A 19,205-nucleotide genomic window follows, 5' to 3' on the forward strand; every position below is an offset into this window, starting at 1 on the left:
AAGTATAAAAGAAAATCAAATAGCCTTTGAGAATTTTATGTGGTGGTTATATCTGTCCTTAAGCAGTGGTGGTCAATGGGTGATGGGAGGAGCACAGCAATTGCTTTGATAGTTAGGACATTCATTCTGGTGTTAGAGTTTAGTTCCAACACAATCCTCAGTACTTTCTGTTCTTTTATATCTGTGCAGATATTCTCCAGAGACGGGGTCAGTGGAGAGCAGCAACCCAGTCCCAGGAACCCTTCAACGATATTATAGCAATGTATATATGGATGCATATTTGAACCGCAAAAACATCGGGAGTCCACTCAGCTTGCAAAATTGTCAGTGTTTAAACTCATTTAGCATAATGTTTTGACGGTAAAATTTACAGACACAAAAATGTCATATTTTAATTAATATAACAATGAATCAACTGTTGTAAAGACCTGTTGTGTTAATTTGTTTTCTTTTTACAAATGGAATAGATTTGAAATCAAATTCCACCCCATCCATGACTTCTTATCAGAAGGGTCAACAAAATTGAGTTCAAACATCTCTTTGCTGAGATGTTCACCCGACTCACAAAATCCAACAAGTTTGGCAACCAATTCGGCACTCTCCTCCACTTGTTGCATGTTCAATGGGTCGGTCCATAATTTGTTTACCAATTGCAATCTCCTCTGTTTGCCCACCGCCGGAACCTCCCATTTCAAGTACAGCAAGTCCCTTTCTTCTACCGTCAGCTTCGAGCTCACCCTCTTTGCTAGATACTCCCTTTCTTCCTTCAGTGCTTTGATACTGCAAATTTTAACACCACAAAATAATATTATCTCTAAATTTAAGTACGAGCGTGTCTAAACATGAGGGCCGAACATGAATTAGGGTGTGTGTTAGAAAAGGGTACGAGTCGGATGGGTATTTTCGATTCTATGTTACAAGAATTATAATGTGTATGTTTAATAGGATCCTTAGATGAAAATATCTCTATAATCATATTCGGATGCGAGTATGTACCTAAATATGAGTGTCGAATATGGATGAATAGGTTTCCATACAAGCAACAATCGGACACGAGGATTGTTATCTCGATCCTACATTATTTGGATTTTGTGTGTGTTGGGGGGGAGGGGTTAGAAAAGGGTACGGGTCCGATGCGTATTTTCGATAATGTTTCAAGGATTAGAATGTGTCTGATTTGTATGCTTAATAGGATCCTTAGATGAAAATATCTCTATAATAATCATATTCGAGTGCAAGTGTCGGATGTGAGTTTGTGTCTAGTTATGGAATCGAGGAATGTTTTACGTTACGTGGATTAGGGTGTGTTAGAAAAGGGTACAGTTCCATGGGGTATTTTAGATGACAATCTCTATAATCATATCCGAGGGTACATAAGTTAACTGACCTTGATGCAACTAAACTTGCAGGTTCATCGCCTAAAAGAGCCGGGCTTGCATTTCCAAGCTCTGCAAACTGCTGCTCCAACCACGTCAACCTTCTAAGCTCTACTTCCATATATATCTGATCAGCCGGGTCTCCCCTGAACAACAAATAAAACTGTGTACGATGTATAATTGAAACATGGCAGAGGTGCCATAACATGATAATCTGCTTCCTTTGATCCTCAAACACCACGTGACATGGCATTGGAGACTGCACACAACTATCCTCCTCATCGTTTCCAGCCTCCTTTGCTTCTTCCAGCTCCAGCACCTAAGCAATGACGGAGTTTCAGACAAGTTTTTAGAACGAAATAGCAATATTGAGACGTTAACTAATGCTCGACATAAAAAACGTCAAGAGTTCTCACTTGGCAAACCAGAAGCTGCTTCTGATATTGTAGCTTAGCAACTCGTTCTTTCAGCTCAGTGACATAAGCTCTGATGCTGCGTATGTTCTCCTCCGTTGCATCCTTGAACATCCTTTGCATTTTCTTCACATCAACCGAGTTGGTTTGCCTTGTAGATGGAGTTCCCTCTCTTGATGAGACTTGTCTATCATCAGCCTTCCGAGGAGTTTTAAACAAGCCAGGTGATCTATGGCTGCTAGAGGAGACTGTTTCATTATCCTCAGGGGGCGGCTTGTTCTCGATCTCTTGTTCCGTTATGCTCTGAGAAGAGGACAACGGTGAGCATGGAGCCCGTATTAAGTTTTGCATGTTCACTCTGTTCTTCAAAGGGAAAGCGAGGATTTTCTTCTTCTTCACCTGGGTCTTAAAGTCTGGTGTCTCTTCTCCATTTGAAATCGATGAAACCAGCAAGTCTATCGATTTCTGAACATTCTCAAGCTTCTTCTCTAACGATTCGATAGTGCAGCCTTGAGAGTTCAACCGAGTGATCTCTTGTTTCAAGTCAGTCCCATGCCCTATCATAATATCTTCAGGAATAGAGCTAATTGCCTGCATATCCTTGATCTCGGACAGCATCTTTGCTATTGCTTCAGCAGCCTCTTTATTCCCTAGTCTGTGGGAAGAAACTTCCTTATGCAGTACTTCAAGTGCCCGGTTTGCTTCCTCACCGAGCTGTCTTTGTCGCTGCTCGAGTTTCCGGATCTCATGCACAAGCATGGATGGATCTGTCATTGTGGCTGACTGCCTTAGTGTCGAATATCTTCCAACTGTTTTCCTAGGCTGAGCATCCGAGGAGTCTGGAACTGGCTCATTATCAAAAGTGAGACATCTGACTCCTTTGCCAGAAGGTCCACATTGTTTCGATCCCTGGAAATGTTACAAGCTCGAGAGTTACAAGATGATGGAACTGGTGACAAGTGTCAGATACGGGATGAGTACTTACTAAATAGTCCGAATTACTTATGATACAATAGTTGGCCAAAATTTTACCTTTTGTACTTTGCGTGCTTTTCTTTCTTGTTCTAGCTGGGAATGTGCAATGTCTCTCTGGCGCTTCAACTCTTCCATTTCCCTCTCCATCTGCAAGTTAAGAGTTCTTTTTTAACAGCTAAATTATGAGGACTAGAATAATCCCTGTACAAACAACTCTAATATACTTCTGTATAAAACATCATCTATACCCTATGTTACTCGAGTTTGGGGTGAATGTTGAATGTATACGAGTATACCCAATCTTTTAAAGTTCTCCTTACATTTGAAGAATCATATTTTCTGACCCCTGTTTACATGTGTCAAATATGATATTGAACACGGATGCTTTAAAGAAAATGAAGAGTGTGAGCAACGTACTATATACCTCTTGGATTTTCAATTCCTTTTCCATCAGCAAAGAATGTAGGCATGAAGCAGAAGTAGACTCTGGAGTTCGTAGCTTAGCTTCAAGCCTTGCCACTTCTTTCTGCAAATGTTTTACCAACCTTTTGCCTGAAACAATCTGCAAAGAAAGCCCAGAAAGAATAATAATGTGGCATTAGCAATGAAGAGCAGAATTTGCTTTGAAGAATGTATTATACTTATTTATTTGGTACAGAGAATATACATGTATCTCTACCCTTTTTGTTTATAAGCATGCTCTAAATATGCAACACTTTTAAATCTTTTCAGAAGTCAGGAAACCTACAGCAAAGTGCTAGCTGTTAATAGGACCGAGGGTCAAACTGGTATGGCTCTCTATTACCAGTTCTCAGACCGAACAGACCTTTGAATACATGTTGAATTGGATCAATCAATTAGTTCGGTCCCATTTTTTCATCATTGGAGTAGATATCTACTTATGTTTTCTTATATTCTACAGCTTTCTCTGTTAGTAGTAGAGATCTCCACGTATGGAAGTAGTGCCAACAAAAAATTAACTTCAAAAACAGTCCAACATTACAACATAAAGAATTTGGAAAATACTATATATACACGAACACTTATCTTACCATGTTTACATGGGCATTGTTGATAACTTCCTTCGCGCTAGTTGCAAAAGCCAGAGTATTCCTAGTTTGATCCACATGACTAAGAGCTGGGCTTATGGTACATATGATAGCTGTTCGAGCATTCCCCCCTAGTGAGTTTTGCAGTATTCGTGTAAGTTTTGAATCCCTATATGGAATGTGACCACTTCTTTTTCCACCACTGCATACAAAACAAACCAAGTATGTTCATTTTTCAGGAAAAAAAAAGTTTCTTTAAAGATCATTTCCCCATATAGCCCGATATGGGTTTAGCTTACCTTAACTTTCTAATCACTGTTGTGAGCGTCAACAAGCTTCGATTGATGTGGCTACCTTCCTTTAATCTTACACCATCAGCATTTGTCTGAGAGACACGTTCACTTCCTGCGAGGTCTACAAGATTCTGCAATATTTTACTTTTTGTTAATTTATGTTGAAGAATGTAAAACCGAACAACAAAAGATTATTAAACATACCAAACTTGATAAGAAAGACTTCACACATTCTGCATTTTCCCGAAGACTACTTTCAATTGTCTGCAAAGAGTGGTGAACCAGGCAGTGTAAGATTTCACTTTACTCACGGAATATAATTCTCATGCACAGAACATGAACAAAAAGGGCTGATAGTAGTGACTTTGAAGTAAAACCACCTGAAAATGTACATGTCTACAGGGGTGAGAGAGAGGCACTTTTGTTGATTACATGAAAAGTCTAAGAGATCAACTTTGTATCTATATAACCAACTTCTAGTAGGGCTGAACAAGATAAATCAAGAAAACTGAAATTGATTTTCGGTTTGATTAATCAGGGATTGACTGAGGGGACGTGTGGGAACAATCCTCGGAAATTTCAAATTCATATAAATTTTAGACATTTCTTTCTATTTTCTATTAAAAATTTGTTTTTGCCCCTTGATTTATATCTTTTAAAAATTTTATGAGTTAATCCTCCGACATAAAATTCTGATCCGTCACTATATTAAAAAACTAGAATTATTTAAACCAAATCGATTTTTAATATACATATACATACTATCAAAATAAGTGTAAAAACTAATAAATGCTTGAAATGAACGAAAAAATATAAACACTTCTATCTTACCAGCCTGATAATCTGATGTGACCTTGAGCTTTTATCATTCAAAGCTGTTTCTCCCACTTGCCTTTGTTCTGCAGAATTATGTATAAAATGTTCATGATTAAAGAAGCGTATGCCATTTTAATCAACAAGATAAACAATTAATTACATCTCATAATTATGAAATTACCTTCACAAATGCCAATTAAGTGTCTCAGATGTTGGCTGTCCTTGACCACTTCTTCAACAAGTTTTTCCACAATGGTACCTCGCTATATTTTGCGCACGAAAAAAAAAAGTTTCAAAAGAAGGAAAAGCTTTGAAATATAAAAAAAATGATTCATTTAAATGTACCTCAGGATCATCCAAAAGTCTTAAGCAGCCAGAATCACGATTCAAAAGGTCTACAACTGTCTCGTTGTAAATCTCCAATGCAGAGAGTTTCAAGACAAAGTCTCTCTCCTGAGTCTGTAAGATTAAAATTAACAAAAGCACGTCGAGATCAAATCCAAATATAGCAATTTACTTATCAAATTGTAATTTACATTTTTTATGTGTTCATAGATATCCTTCACTGCATTTTCAGTTATTCCTCTCATTGTAAATGTCTTCCCACTACTTGTCTGCCCATACGCAAAAATTGTTGCTGTACAATAAAGAAATTTTGTTAAACCCCATTTTCAAGGCTGCTTGCTTCTAATGTGACAGAGGAAAATAGTACAAAACTAAATCTAACCATTTATTCCTGTAAGAGCAGATAAGGCCACATCCTTAGCCCCATCTTCGTAAACCTTTCGAGTAGAGCTCGATGGATCAAAAACTCTATCTGCCACATTTAAGTTAATTTATCCAAAATTAGAAACACGTTGATGAAAGAACTGTTCCCTCTTTCTAAGCAACCCATCAAATTTAACAATAATGTGTGAAAAAAGATACCAAAGCTGTACTGATTAGCTGCGCGTTCGTGGTTGAGATTCTTGAAAACGATGGTATGGTCATCCACGCAATCCCAAGCAATAAGATCATACATTGCTTGTTCTCTCTGATTCAACGGTCGCATCCGAACAGTCACCAAAATCTTCTCCTCCCGAACCTTGGTTCCTCCTCCAGGGGTGGTCGCCGGAGTCCTTTGTATCTTGCACAACGGCGTGGCTGGTGTCCCGACCATCTTCGAAACTAATCTCACTGCTAAGAGTGCATAAAGAAATGCTCTCAAAAAAATGGGAATCGGCTTAAAGAACTCCAAGATTCTATCCGAAATTCATCAAGAAAAAAAATAGATCAAACATTAAATAACAGTGAGATCAAACTTACATATAAGGTAAGAATTTTATATGATTTCCACTTTTTCTAATTTCAACTTAAATCTAACATTCTCAAATCGATCCAACTAAAAAAAGAGAAACTGAATTATTTTCAAGACAAAAAAATTAAAAATAGAAACACTTACAGTGAAATCCAAAAACTTACTAAATTCCGGTCCTTGACAAATCGCCTGGAGCAAGTCAATATTTCAACAAAATGCAGATAAACACACGCAACGTATCGTCGGATTTCAAAATCAAATGCTCCTTTTAGGGTTTCCTAAGTGATTTGAATGTTCTTTTTTTATGAAATAATAATGGCTTTCTGGATTTGTTTGTTAAAAGGATGAAGAAGAACGAAATGTAACGGTGCTTTAATTATTTTGTTTTATTCTGATTTTAATTTTTTTCCCCGTTAGGTACTTCGGTGCGCGCACCAGCAGGGAGCAGTAAAAAATTTGAAATTTGTGGGGTCCGTTTTTGCCGAACCGTTTTGGGACCGCTGGTGGAGCCCACTTCAGATTGACCTATTGATGAAAAATGGTGAGGCCCAATTTGTTAATTTGATTTGAGGCCTCGACTCTCATTGGATCTTTTGGGTTCAATTAAATTTTTAATTTATTTTTAAGGTAAATTGCGTATAAGTTTTGATCTGTTTTAATCTTTAAACTTTTAAATTTTTTAAAACCATACCTAAAGTTTAGTTATTGTTTCATTTTAATACCCTGTTCAAAATTTAACGTTGAGTTTTAAAAAAATTGAAAGTTTAAGTACTAAAACGGACAAAAATAGATAGTTTAAGTATTAAACGCGTTCCATTTTTAATTATGTGGTACTAAAATGAAATAAAAAATAAATATTATGTATGATTTTGAAAAAAAATAAGTGTTAAAACATAAAACCGATAGTTTAAGTACTAAATATGTAGCTTACCCTTATTTTTTTTATTATAATCGTTAATATTAATAATTCTTATTAGAAATATATGTATATTTTTTAAAAGTTTTAAATTAACATTTATTGTAAATATAAAAAAAATTAGCTGACCCTATTCCCATATGTAATGGGGTAAGGGGAAGGTAGGGTAGTAGGTTGCTCTCAACGCTAGGTTGAGAGCAACTTCCGTGGAAGACCTCCAGCAATTATGAATTGTCCACCGTTGTAAATAAACGAAATTGTTATCCATTTATTTTTAACGATGGAAAGAGTTTGTTTAATTAGAATATTAACATAATTCGATTTTAAGTTGACGGGATTAAATAATATTAATATTTAATTTTAATTAATTAAGACGAATTTAGATTTACGACGATAGTTCGTTCGCAGCACAATCGATGTTTGATTTTAGTTATTATTCTATTATTTAATCCTAACGATATCAATAACTCTAATAAAATAATCATCAAATCTTAACCCAAATTTACATGTCAATACCTCGACCGTTCACTAATTAATAATTATCACCAAACCACATGCAAAATGTGGCTTTATATTTGAACGGAAGAAGTTCCATGACAAAAGGGCATTAGATAAGACGTTGTCGTATAGACCCTCTGGAAGACATGCGGATAAAAGAGTCAATGTCAATCAAAATCATCGTGAAACTCAAGGATAGTCACATGAAATCCAACGACTTATCAAGTGCGGCGTATCAAAAATTGAAACCATGGCGGACCTCTATAGTGTCCGGGTAACCCTCAAAATTATCTATTTAATGTTATTTTTTTAAATACTTTTTTAATTAATACAAATGTCACCCTTAAAAGTGTCACACTTGAAGTTCTTGTAACCCTAAATTTTTGTCATAAATTCGTCTCTGTATGAAACATCAATTAACGGATGGTTCTAATGATAAACAACTTAATATATGTTTAAATAGGTCTCAAGTTTGATTCTTTATTTGCAAAAAATATATATATATTGAGAGAGTAACTTAGAGACGGAGTTAGGAGTGACTATTGACAGACTAAAATATTAGGTTTTTTTTAAAAACACATAGTAATAGTTTTAAACTCAAAATTCAGAATATAATATTTAAACTTATAATGACATAAATTGTTATTAGACAAAAAAAATGAAAAAATATATTATCTTTCTTTGGTTCGGTCCATAATTAAATAATTAATATTTTTTTGTATTTTTAATTGGAGTACTTATTTTTATATGAACTAAAATAATATTAGACCAAAATTTTCAAATATATAAAATTTTGAAAGGGATCGGAGACCCTTTTAACCCCAATATAACTCTGCCTTTGAAATAACCCACTAAAATCATATGTACAACCCGAATTGATTTAAATTTCTCATAATGAAATCATTTAACCTGGAAGATAACAAAAAGACAAGACACCATCCTTTATTTCAATCTTTTATTATGTCTTTATCTGTTAAAAATTAATTGAATTGAAAAAAGTGGATGATTTAAATTTATTTTATTATTAAAAAATAATAATTTAATATTATGTTCGATTACATTTTTTTTGTTATTAATTTAAGGTACAATAACAAAATTACCCCCAACGTTTTACAAATAATTATTTTATCTCTTATTTTAAAATTGTTTTTAATCCGATTAATGATAATTAATCCATCATCCCCCACACCAAACCATTCAACATGTTACCTCCCATTTTAAATTTGTTTTTTAATCCAATTAATGATAATTAATTAGTTAAATTTGGTTTAATAAAATATTGTATATATGTATATATTAAAATTTACTTATCTAGAAGTAATTATTAATTGAATGATAAAGAATTTATATAAAATAATGTTAAAAGTATATTTTTGAAACCTATGCCTTCACACACACACAACTCACAAGCCATGTGAAGGATTTTGAAAATGGAAATCAAAATAACTTTAGTGACTCCAATACCACAACGCCTAGCCAATGGGTTTTATTTTCCACAAGCTATTCTCTTTCCTCTAGAAGTTCCAAGATTAGAAAAATCAATTTGAGATTAAATTAATGTATTAAATGTAACATATTTTTTGAATTTTTTTTGTAAATTATTTAAGGCTTAAGGGTCATATTTGTCATTGTAGTAGATTCGATTTATCACTTTCGCCTCTATTGTGTTTTCGCATCAATTTAGCCTTAGAAGTTGCTTAATTGCATCGTTTTATATCTTTCTATTGACTTAAAGCCCTAAATTATAAGCCCTAAATTATAGTTTATGGTTTAGGATTTATGGTTTAAAGGTTATGAAGGTGTGATTTAGGGTTTAGGATTCATAAATTAAGATTTTAAGTTAGGGTAGGGTGTAGAATGATGTAACTGAGCAACTTCAGGGGCTAAATTGATACAAAAAACACAATAAGGGAGAAATTGATAAATTGAGTATACTACAGAAACAAAAGTTACCTTTTTGATATTATGATAAAATTATATATATTGAATATATTTACAATTAGTTTTCCTGTAAGGAAAAGTATATAAAATTTCCGATAAATTATACGTTTAGTACCTAAATTATCAGTTTTAGTATATTTTAATATTTAAAATTTTAATTTTTTTAAAATTATACCTAAAATTTAGTTTTTTATTTCATTTTATTACCTTTATTCAAAATTTATCATTAAGTTTGAAAAAATTAAAAATTTAAGTACTAAAACGGAATAAAATTGATCATTTAGGTATTAAACACGTCAAAACTTTTAAAAAATAAACAAAAACTAACCTACGTATGGTTTTTAAAAAATGAAAGTTTAAGTACTAAATTGAATGAAACACTAAATGCGAAGTTTATTCTAAATTTTCTCGTACACAATCGTACAAGTTTTGTCGGTCCTCTAAAGCCACGTCACGCATGGATGATTCAGCCAATCTAATTCTACTGCTCGCTTTTCTCACTTTTAAACTCTGGGGACCCACTTTCTGTTTCAGCCAATTTAATTGTAACCTCTTTAAAATAGAGTATAAATTTTGTAATACTTAAATCAGAATTTATATAACTGTTTTAAAATTTTAACCTAATTATGAATTTATCGAGTGATCTCGATGATAAAACAAATTATTTTTTAAGCATTAAATTCGAGTAATTGTGTTTAGAGGATATGTATATGTTATTTTCTTTTAAATTAAGACGATTATAAAATAATTTTATATTCTAAATAATAATCTTAATCATTTGAAAAATAAATGCTCAATCATGTAATCGTTAATGATCGAACTTAAGACTTTTAGGAATAGAAAACATTCCTTTAACTAGGGATGGACCTAGGCAGGGGTGGGTGGGAGCAATCGACCCCTAAAATTTTAAAATTGTTATATATATTAAAAAATTTCTATATGTTTCCAATTGAAAATATGTTTTCGTCACCTTAAAATTTTATAAGTTTAAGTTCGTCCTCTAACATAAAATCTTAAGTAATTTAATTTATGCATGTATACGTGATTAATAACTAAAAAAATCATAAATATATACAACTATATAATATGAATAACCATATATTTAATATGTATCAACTACGTACGTAGTTAATCAAATATTGAAGCTTACACTATTTGTCTGGTATCGAAAGGAGAAAGGAAAAGCGGTTTTACGCAAGTAAAAACAAAACCATGGGAAAGTTAGGCGCAGAGAGCCTTCCATTTGTGTATAAAAGGGCCACTAGCTCCCTTCTTCTTCCATCCCATTTCATTACATCCTTTGATCATTATTATTATTTTCGTTCATTGAATTTTCTGGTTCCTTGTATTACTATTCTCATTAGTAATCTTCTTCTTCTTCCTTGGTTCTGCTTCTCGAAAGTTCAAGGTAATGTAATTTGCACTGCATTTTTCTCTTGTTTTTATCCAAAGTTGAACAAAATGTTGATTTTTTTTGTTACTTTGAAAAACCATGTTAGATGATCAGCTAGGAAGTTCATGGTCAATGTTTGATCTGCTATTGTGAAACTTTCTGGTCAACAAAATTTCTAGGAAAAAGAACAGTGCCATATCATCTCAAACTGGTATTTTAAAGGAATTTTATATTCGTGTATTAAATGAAATGAAAAAGAAAAGAAGACGCCCAAAGTGGACATCATCATGTTGGTGTTGCAAAATCTCAGTTGAGAAATAAAAACATTGAATTAACGTTAGACTTCTCCATGTGGTTGGTGGTTGGTGGTAGGTTTGGAATTTTCTACCCATCTAGAAAACAGTATAATTTATGTTGTTTTATATATATATATATATTCTTTCATGTTTATCCATCTCCATTTATATATATTTTTATAACATAGTCTCTCTTGCATTATTTTTACACTAAAAAAATACTCTGTTTTGCTTTTTGCTTTCGTTCAGTTCGAAGAAATGGCGGAGCGTGCTCTCACTCGCGTACACAGCCTCCGTGAGCGTTTGGATTCCACACTTGCTGCCCACAGGAACGAGATTCTGGCCCTGCTCGCAAGGTAACTTGGACAACACACTTAAAAAGATTTTTTTTTAATTTGACAAAACTTGCTTGCTAGCTCTGAACTTTGTTGTTTTATCCAGGATCGAAGGTAAAGGAAAGGGAATTCTTCAACACCATCAGATCATTTTTGAATTTGAAGCTATCCCTGAAGAGATCAGGAAAACGTTAGCTGATGGTGCATTTTCTGAAATATTGAGAGCTAGTCAAGTAAATTGGAAAAAACTCAGATTTTCTTTACCTGTTTTGGATTTTTTTAATTGCCAAATCTTGATATTTGGTGTTGTTTTTCGTGTGTTCCATAGGAGGCGATTGTGCTGCCGCCGTGGGTGGCGCTGGCCGTTCGACCGAGGCCTGGTGTCTGGGAGTACATTAGAGTGAATGTCCACGCGCTTGTTGTTGAAGAACTCACTGCTGCTGAGTATCTTCGTTTCAAGGAAGAGCTTGTTGATGGAAGGTAAAATGATCTGAATGAAAACGTTAATGTTTTGGTTGAGTTTTGTTTGATCTGTTCATTAAGGTTGTTTCTTTTCAGTTCAAGTGCAAACTTCACTTTGGAATTGGATTTTGAGCCCTTCAATGCCTCGTTCCCTCGCCCGACTCTTTCGAAGTCGATCGGTAACGGTGTCGAGTTCCTTAACCGTCACCTCTCGGCGAAACTGTTTCATGACAAGGAGAGCATGCACCCCTTGCTTGAATTCCTAAAAGTCCACTGCCATAAGGGCAAGGTACTTGACCTTGACAACATATTTGCTGCTTGTATTTGCTCGATTTATCGTGTTCGTGTACCTAAGATTGCACTTTGGCATGTTAATCCGTAGATTTGAATTTGGTTTGGTGTTTGCAGAACATGATGTTGAATGACAGAATTCAAAACCTGAATTCTCTCCAACATGTCCTGAGGAAGGCGGAGGAGTACCTCGTTACACTGCCTGCTGAAACGCCATATGCTGAATTCGAACACAAATTCCTGGAGATCGGTTTGGAGAGAGGTTGGGGTGATACGGCCGAGCGTGTGCTCGAGATGATCCAACTCCTTTTGGATCTTCTCGAGGCACCCGATCCTTGCACCCTGGAGAAGTTCCTTGGGAGAATCCCCATGGTGTTCAATGTCGTGATTCTAACTCCACACGGATACTTTGCTCAGGACAACGTTTTGGGGTATCCCGACACCGGTGGCCAGGTTAGTGCGTTTACGAGCATTGTTCATAAAGAGCCAGACTTGGATGTTGCAATTTGTGTATAATATCTAAAATCTTCATGTAGGTTGTTTACATTTTGGATCAAGTCCGTGCCCTCGAGAACGAGATGATCCACCGTATCAAGCAGCAAGGACTCAACATTACGCCTCGTATCCTCATTGTGAGAGCTCTTGATTCATAGTTTTTATGATCTTTTCTTTCGGTTTCTCCGAAATATATTATTTCAGCTGTTTCTCATGCTTATAATATTTCTATTTTGCTTTATTCCTAGATTACTAGACTTCTCCCTGATGCTGTGGGAACAACTTGTGGCCAACGACTCGAGAAAGTATATGGAACGGAGTACTCTGATATTCTTCGGGTACCCTTCAGAACCGAGAAGGGTATCGTACGTAGATGGATCTCTAGATTCGAAGTCTGGCCCTACTTGGAAACATTCACCGAGGTGAGCTATATGAACCATTGATTTTCTTGCATTAGTTATACCGTTTCATGGATATTACTTACTAGAAAATCTCGTTTGTTTCAAGGATGTTGCTCATGAGATCTCGAAAGAGTTGCAAGGCAAGCCCGATTTGATCATCGGAAACTACAGTGATGGTAACATAGTTGCCTCCTTGCTGGCACATAAGTTGGGAGTTACACAGGTTTGTTAGAAACTAATTCACCAGGATCCTTTTGTGTTAATGTTCGATTGTACGTTGGCCTATCGACTCGATTTTTCATTTTATTAGTGTACGATTGCCCATGCTTTGGAGAAGACCAAGTATCCGGATTCCGATATCTACTGGAAGAAGCTTGAAGATAAATATCATTTCTCCTGTCAATTTACAGCTGATCTCATAGCTATGAACCATACGGATTTCATCATCACCAGTACTTTCCAAGAAATTGCTGGAAGGTAGATGATCTGATCTGCCTTCTCGGTTCGGGATTCGATTATTTTTTCGTTAAACGATTTTCTCTAGAGTCTAGACCTTTAACATTGATATTCTTATGATTTCAGCAATGACACCGTTGGTCAATACGAGAGTCACACTGCTTTCACTCTTCCCGGTCTCTACCGTGTTGTCCACGGAATTGATGTATTCGATCCTAAATTCAACATTGTGTCCCCCGGTGCTGACATGAACATATACTACCCTTACACTGAGGAGAAGAGGAGATTAAAGCATCTCCATGCCGATATCGAACAACTTGTTTACGGCAAAGATGAAAACGAAGAACACTTGTAAGCGAATCACACCGAAACAATACCTATTCAAAATTATCCATTTGAACTCATAATAATTTGTTATTTCATTGTCCAACAGATGTGTGCTAAATGACCGTAACAAGCCAATTATATTCACAATGGCAAGGCTGGACCGCGTCAAGAATTTAACCGGACTTGTCGAGTGGTATGGGAAGAACCCCAAGTTGCGAGAGTTGGTTAACCTCGTTGTGGTCGGTGGAGATAGGAGGAAAGAATCCAAGGATTTGGAAGAGAAGGCCGAAATGGCAAAGATGTTTGAGCTCATCGAGAAGTACAAGCTGAATGGTCAGTTCCGATGGATATCATCCCAAATGAACAGAGTCAGGAACGGTGAGCTTTACCGATATGTTTGCGACACAAAGGGTGCCTTCGTACAGCCAGCATTATACGAAGCCTTTGGATTGACTGTCATCGAGGCAATGACTTGCGGTTTGCCGACATTCGCAACTTGCAACGGTGGACCTGCCGAGATTATCGTTCACGGCAAATCTGGCTTCAACATCGACCCTTACCACGGCGATCAAGCTGCCGAGATCCTCGTCGACTTCTTCGAGAAATGCAAGACAGACCCGTCTCACTGGACCAAGATCTCCGAGGAAGGCTTAAGGCGTATAGAGGAGAAGTAAGCAAAAATCACATTTCTTTGTTTCTTCTCGCCCAAGTTAACTACTTTGTTCTTATATCTCTGCATTTTTCCCGAATCAGGTACACATGGCAGATTTACTCCGAGAGACTATTGACGCTGACCGGCGTGTACGGTTTCTGGAAACACGTCTCCAACCTCGACCGCCGCGAGAGCCGTCGTTACCTCGAGATGTTCTACGCTCTCAAGTACCGGAAACTGGTATTTTCTCATGCGCCGTCGCCGTTATTTCTTTCTCCTCCGTCTATCCGGTCCGGTTTCAACACGTTAACGCTGTTAAATAAAACTGTTTTGCAGGCTGAATCGGTTCCTTTGGCAGTTGAAGAGTAGATTGAAGCTTTGCTTGAAACCATTGGAATGGTTTTGTGAGTTGCCGAGAATAATCTTCGTTTGATCGAACAAGAAAACACTCTTTTGATTTGTAATTTTTCTTTTGTTTTTAATCTTTCCGTACTCTTTGATCTCTGTTGTTTGCGACTTTGGTTCTTCATCTTCCATGTTTAAGCTGTTTTATGAAACTTCACTTTTAACAAAGCTCTGCATTTAATTTAAATAGTAATTTATAAATAATTTACGAAAATCGTTTTAAACTTTTAAATAAATTTATTTACTAGTAAAGTATACAAATGGTCATTCGAATATAAGATATTGATTTATAAAGATTAAAAATTATAAAATAGTCCTCTAACTATATAAAATTGTTTTATTGAATCTTTGGATTATTAAAAGTTACAAAATGATCGTTCAACAATTCATTATATTCTAAATTTGTTATTTTCCGTTAAGAAATTAACAGTATTATGAGTTGAACGTTAACATGCTGATTGTGATATGAACAAATCTGATCTTAAAATTTAAAACAACTATCATATCTCAGTCATCATATTAACTTTTAACTTAAATAATCGTCAGTTTTTTAACAAAAAATGATGAGTTTAGAAAATAATGAATAGTTAAATAACTATTTGGTAATTTCTAAAAGTCAGATAACTTAAAAAAATAATATTTTATAATTTTTAATAATCGAGAAACTTATTAAAATATTATCTTATAATTAAATGATCAACTGTATACATTACTCTTTTTATATTTATTTTTAGGTAACTGAGAAAAATGGAAATTTACAATTTTTTTATCATTCCTAATCGAATCCGAAGAGCCGATAATATAATTCTCTATCTAATTTCACGTATAAAACAATAAGGGTAAATTATGCATTTAGTACTTAAAATTTCAGTTTTGGTCTATTTTAACACTTAAACTTTCATAAAAGAATTCAGAATCATACCTAAAGTTTAGTTTTTGTTCAATAAATAAAAATATTTTAAAATTTATCCGACACAAGGCATTAATATATTAAATTTTGAATGGTAGTTGAATCATTTGTTCTAAAAGGTGCACACAACCACGTTCTAGTTGGTAAGTAGATTTCAAAAGTGCCAAATAATGACAAAATGCTCTCACTAATTCATACCTTCGTTCTCTTCAAAATCCACTCCTCTTGTGGCAATATCCCAAGTTGGTTAGACTTATTTAAGAATTCGGGTCATTTTGATATGATCTTAGATAATATGGAACTCGAACTCGGGTTCTAAATAATGATGGTAAAAGAAATTATATTCAGTAGGTTTTGATCCAATCTAATATAATACTATATTTTTTAATAAAATTCGAGTTTTGGGTCAAATAGGATATTTTAAATAATTATGAAAATATTATTTTAATTAAATTTTCGGGTCGGATTAATATCCGAGATTGGCTTAGCGGCTCGATCCCTCCCCTAGGACCCGTACTCCTTTATAAAAGAGCCTTCTTTCTCTTTTCTTAGCTCGGAGGCGCCTTTCTTTCTCTACCAAGCCAAAAGCTTGAAAGAAAAACTCTTTGTAATCCCTTAAACGGTTAAACCTCCCCCGAAAGAAGCAATGGCGAAAGGAAGCAACAAGTTAACGAAGCTCTTGTCAGTTTTAAAGAAGCTCAATTCATTCAACAACAAGCAGAGCCGCTGTCCGATGTCGACGGCCGCCGTGGCAGCTTCCGACATCATCTACGACAGCGAAGAATCGTCGGCCAATCTCCACCCCGTCTTCGTCGGGAAATCCCGGAGACGCTACCTCATTAGCTCCGACGTTATCCACAACCCTCTGTTCCGTGAACTCGCGGGACGGTCGACGTCGTCGGGCGGAAACGACACGGCGCCGGAGGTCAATGTGTCGTGCGAGGTCGTCCTGTTCGAGCACTTGCTTTGGATGCTCGAAAATGCCGACCCTCAACCCGAGTCATTGGAGGAGCTTGTCGAGTTTTACGCTTGCTGATTGTTTCACGTGGCGCGGATCGTAAGTCGTACATTAATCATGTGATAACGACATGATTACTGGGCGATGTTAGAAAGAAACAGAGTTGAGTTCATTTAAACGGTGAGGATTTAACCGGGTTCTCGCCGGCGGCCGCCTCGTCTGTCAGCCCAATGGTGGAGGTGGTGGGTTTAGATTTGTTTATCATTGTTGCTCATTGTCGTTTAATAATTTTTTCCATATAATATGTAAGAGAGTAATGCTATTTTTTTTCTTTCCACGTTGTTCTAATGTAGTATTACGGCTAAACTCACGATATAATGCACTCAAAATAAATAATTCACGAAATAACATTCTCCCAACATTATTTGCTGAAATAGGGCGAAATCAACAGTGTGGCCGTAGGTCGCCATGCCTTCCGGGCGACCTACGATGTGGCTTGCTTCTGGGACATGCACAACCCAACCATAGGTCGCCATGCACTCCCAGCGACCTCCTAGGTCGCCATGCACGCCCGGCGACCAAGGAGGTCGCCATGCACTCGGGGCGACCAAGGATTCATGCATGGGGAGATCGTGCCATGCACTCGGGGCTCGGTTCATGCATGGGGCACTCGAGGCGACCAAGGTCGAGGCGACCAAGGATGACCAAGGAACGGTTCATGCATGGGGCACTCGGGGCGACCAAGGATCGGTTCATGCATGGGAAGAATGGGGAGATCGTGCATGTGTAGGTCGCCATGGAGTCTCGGCAAGGTCGCGAGCAGGCGAGCATGCAGCAGGGGATGTCGCCGCGAGTGCATGGCGACCTCCTTGGTCGCCGGGCGTGCATGGCGACCTAGGAGGTCGCTGGGAGTGCATGGCGACCTACGGCCACTGTTGATTTTGCCCTATTTCAGCAAATAATATTAGGAGAACGTTATTTCGTGAATTATTTATTTTGAGTGCATTATTTCGTGAGTTTACCCGTAATATTACTGAGATTAATTAATCTCTTAATTTCGATTCTCGTAAATAAAAATTCAAAAACAAGAACGATGGATTACTCGTATTACGAGATAAAAATTCGAAGGCTTGAAAGCCTACCTTTATATACGAAATTAAGTTTTGGCTTGTACGGTCACGGACGGATGCACGATATTATATTAAGAGGTGAACCTCTAAAATTTTAAAAGGAGATAGATTAATAAGATTTCAACGGTCGAAAATAAATTATCATTATAAAAATAAATAAATAAAATCTAAATGATATGATATTTTTAAAATATTATGAGTGATTATATCCACCACCTTCGATTCATCCCTAGACGCTATTTTTCCTATTTATATATATATATATATATATTAATCTTTAATTTTTTTTTAATTTCGTGATAAAAATTCGTGAGGAATGTTGGTTCAAATGGCCAATGATTGGGTTGTTGGAGATGCTTATTTGTGAGATAGAGTGTTGGTTTCGTTGCTTTTTGTTGATTGACAATAGGTGTATAAGTTTTGTTTTTTATTATTATATTTATTTTATCACACAGAAGTTTCAAAATGCAATATTCGAATTAACTATACAATTAAATGTTTTAAGTAATTTTGGCAAAACTTTTGAGATAATGTTCTGAAAGAAATTAATTCACGAGCTAATGCACTCACAAGATTAATTGCTCAAATAGGGTGAAATCCACAGTGTTGACCGTAGGTCGTCATGCACTCCGGGCGACCTTATAGGTCGTCATGCACTCAGGGCGACCTACCCTTACTCAAACAGAGAGAATGAACGTGTTGCATGGCACATGCACGTCCCAACACATAGGTCGTCATGCCCTCCGGGCGACCTTGTAGGTCGCCATGCGCTCCGGACGACCTTGTAGGTCGCCATGCACTCTGGGCGACCTACCCTCGCTCGGCTTCCCTCGCATAGCTCACTCGGCTTCCCTCGCATAGCTCGCATAGCTCGTTCGGATGGCCTCGGATGCCCAGCGTGTTGGGACGTGCATGACACATGCAATCTCTTGTAGCTCGCCGGAAAGACATGGTGACCTAGTAGGTCGCCCGGAAGGCATGACGACCTACGGTCAACACTGTGGATTTCACCTTATTTGAGCAATTAATCTTGGGAGTGCTTTATATCGTGAATTAATTTTTTCCAAAACATTATCTCGAAAGTTTTGTCAGTAATTTTATGTATACAAATTATTTATTT

At 36.2% G+C, this 19,205-nt stretch overlaps 3 protein-coding genes and 1 pseudogene across 4 annotated transcripts; 3 read left to right on the plus strand and 1 right to left on the minus strand.

The window, feature by feature from the left end:
• Positions 1-434: 434 nt before the first annotated feature.
• Positions 435-6,461, minus strand: LOC120164683 (kinesin-like protein KIN-7B). 2 transcript variants are annotated; one of them, XM_039174346.1, is made up of 15 exons: positions 6,364-6,461; positions 5,850-6,101; positions 5,650-5,739; positions 5,459-5,559; positions 5,268-5,381; positions 5,104-5,185; positions 4,938-5,005; positions 4,311-4,370; positions 4,113-4,237; positions 3,817-4,015; positions 3,189-3,326; positions 2,822-2,911; positions 1,793-2,698; positions 1,388-1,695; positions 435-780 (listed from the first exon to the last, which is right to left on the minus strand). In XM_039174346.1, the coding sequence occupies exons 2-15, from the start codon at positions 6,079-6,081 to the stop codon at positions 453-455; spliced, it is 2,841 nt and encodes a 946-aa protein (XP_039030277.1). In that variant the 5' UTR covers positions 6,082-6,101; positions 6,364-6,461; the 3' UTR covers positions 435-452. The 2 variants fall into 2 exon arrangements, with proteins under 2 accessions (XP_039030277.1, XP_039030278.1); XM_039174347.1 differs by having other exon boundaries at positions 6,384-6,457.
• Positions 4,626-19,205, plus strand: part of LOC120164689 — a 37,269-nt pseudogene continuing 22,689 nt past the window's right edge.
• Positions 10,877-15,255, plus strand: LOC120164684 (sucrose synthase-like). The gene is made up of 14 exons (XM_039174348.1): positions 10,877-10,982; positions 11,513-11,619; positions 11,705-11,831; positions 11,927-12,078; positions 12,157-12,349; positions 12,469-12,804; positions 12,888-12,983; positions 13,095-13,268; positions 13,354-13,470; positions 13,558-13,724; positions 13,830-14,054; positions 14,137-14,700; positions 14,784-14,922; positions 15,019-15,255. Exons 2-14 carry the CDS (start codon positions 11,522-11,524, stop codon positions 15,049-15,051), a joined length of 2,421 nt encoding a protein of 806 aa, XP_039030279.1. The 5' UTR covers positions 10,877-10,982; positions 11,513-11,521; the 3' UTR covers positions 15,052-15,255.
• On the plus strand, positions 16,636-17,290 carry LOC120164688 (auxin-responsive protein SAUR76-like). The gene has a single exon (XM_039174354.1). It carries the CDS (start codon positions 16,644-16,646, stop codon positions 17,031-17,033), a length of 390 nt encoding a protein of 129 aa, XP_039030285.1. The 5' UTR covers positions 16,636-16,643; the 3' UTR covers positions 17,034-17,290.

The sequence above is a fragment of the Hibiscus syriacus genome, unplaced genomic scaffold (genome assembly GCF_006381635.1).
Source record: "Hibiscus syriacus cultivar Baekdansim isolate YM2019G1 unplaced genomic scaffold, ASM638163v2 tig00111542_pilon, whole genome shotgun sequence".
Taxonomy (NCBI): Eukaryota; Viridiplantae; Streptophyta; class Magnoliopsida; order Malvales; family Malvaceae; genus Hibiscus; species Hibiscus syriacus.

Excerpts from the sequence above, each read along its gene's own strand:
- LOC120164683 (XM_039174346.1), bottom strand. The coding sequence starts at position 6,081 with ATGGTCGGGACACCAGCCACGCCGTTGTGCAAGATACAAAGGACTCCG. Across the intron at positions 3,327-3,816 it reads ACAATGCCCATGTAAACATG|ATTGTTTCAGGCAAAAGGTT; the intron begins GTAAGATAAGTG and ends CTTTCTTTGCAG. Across the intron at positions 1,696-1,792 it reads AGCAGCTTCTGGTTTGCCAA|GTGCTGGAGCTGGAAGAAGC; the intron begins GTGAGAACTCTT and ends GTCATTGCTTAG.
- LOC120164684 (XM_039174348.1), top strand. The coding sequence starts at position 11,522 with ATGGCGGAGCGTGCTCTCACTCGCGTACACAGCCTCCGTGAGCGTTTG. Across the intron at positions 12,805-12,887 it reads ATCCCGACACCGGTGGCCAG|GTTGTTTACATTTTGGATCA; the intron begins GTTAGTGCGTTT and ends ATCTTCATGTAG. Across the intron at positions 12,984-13,094 it reads TTACGCCTCGTATCCTCATT|ATTACTAGACTTCTCCCTGA; the intron begins GTGAGAGCTCTT and ends CTTTATTCCTAG.
- LOC120164688 (XM_039174354.1), top strand. The coding sequence starts at position 16,644 with ATGGCGAAAGGAAGCAACAAGTTAACGAAGCTCTTGTCAGTTTTAAAG.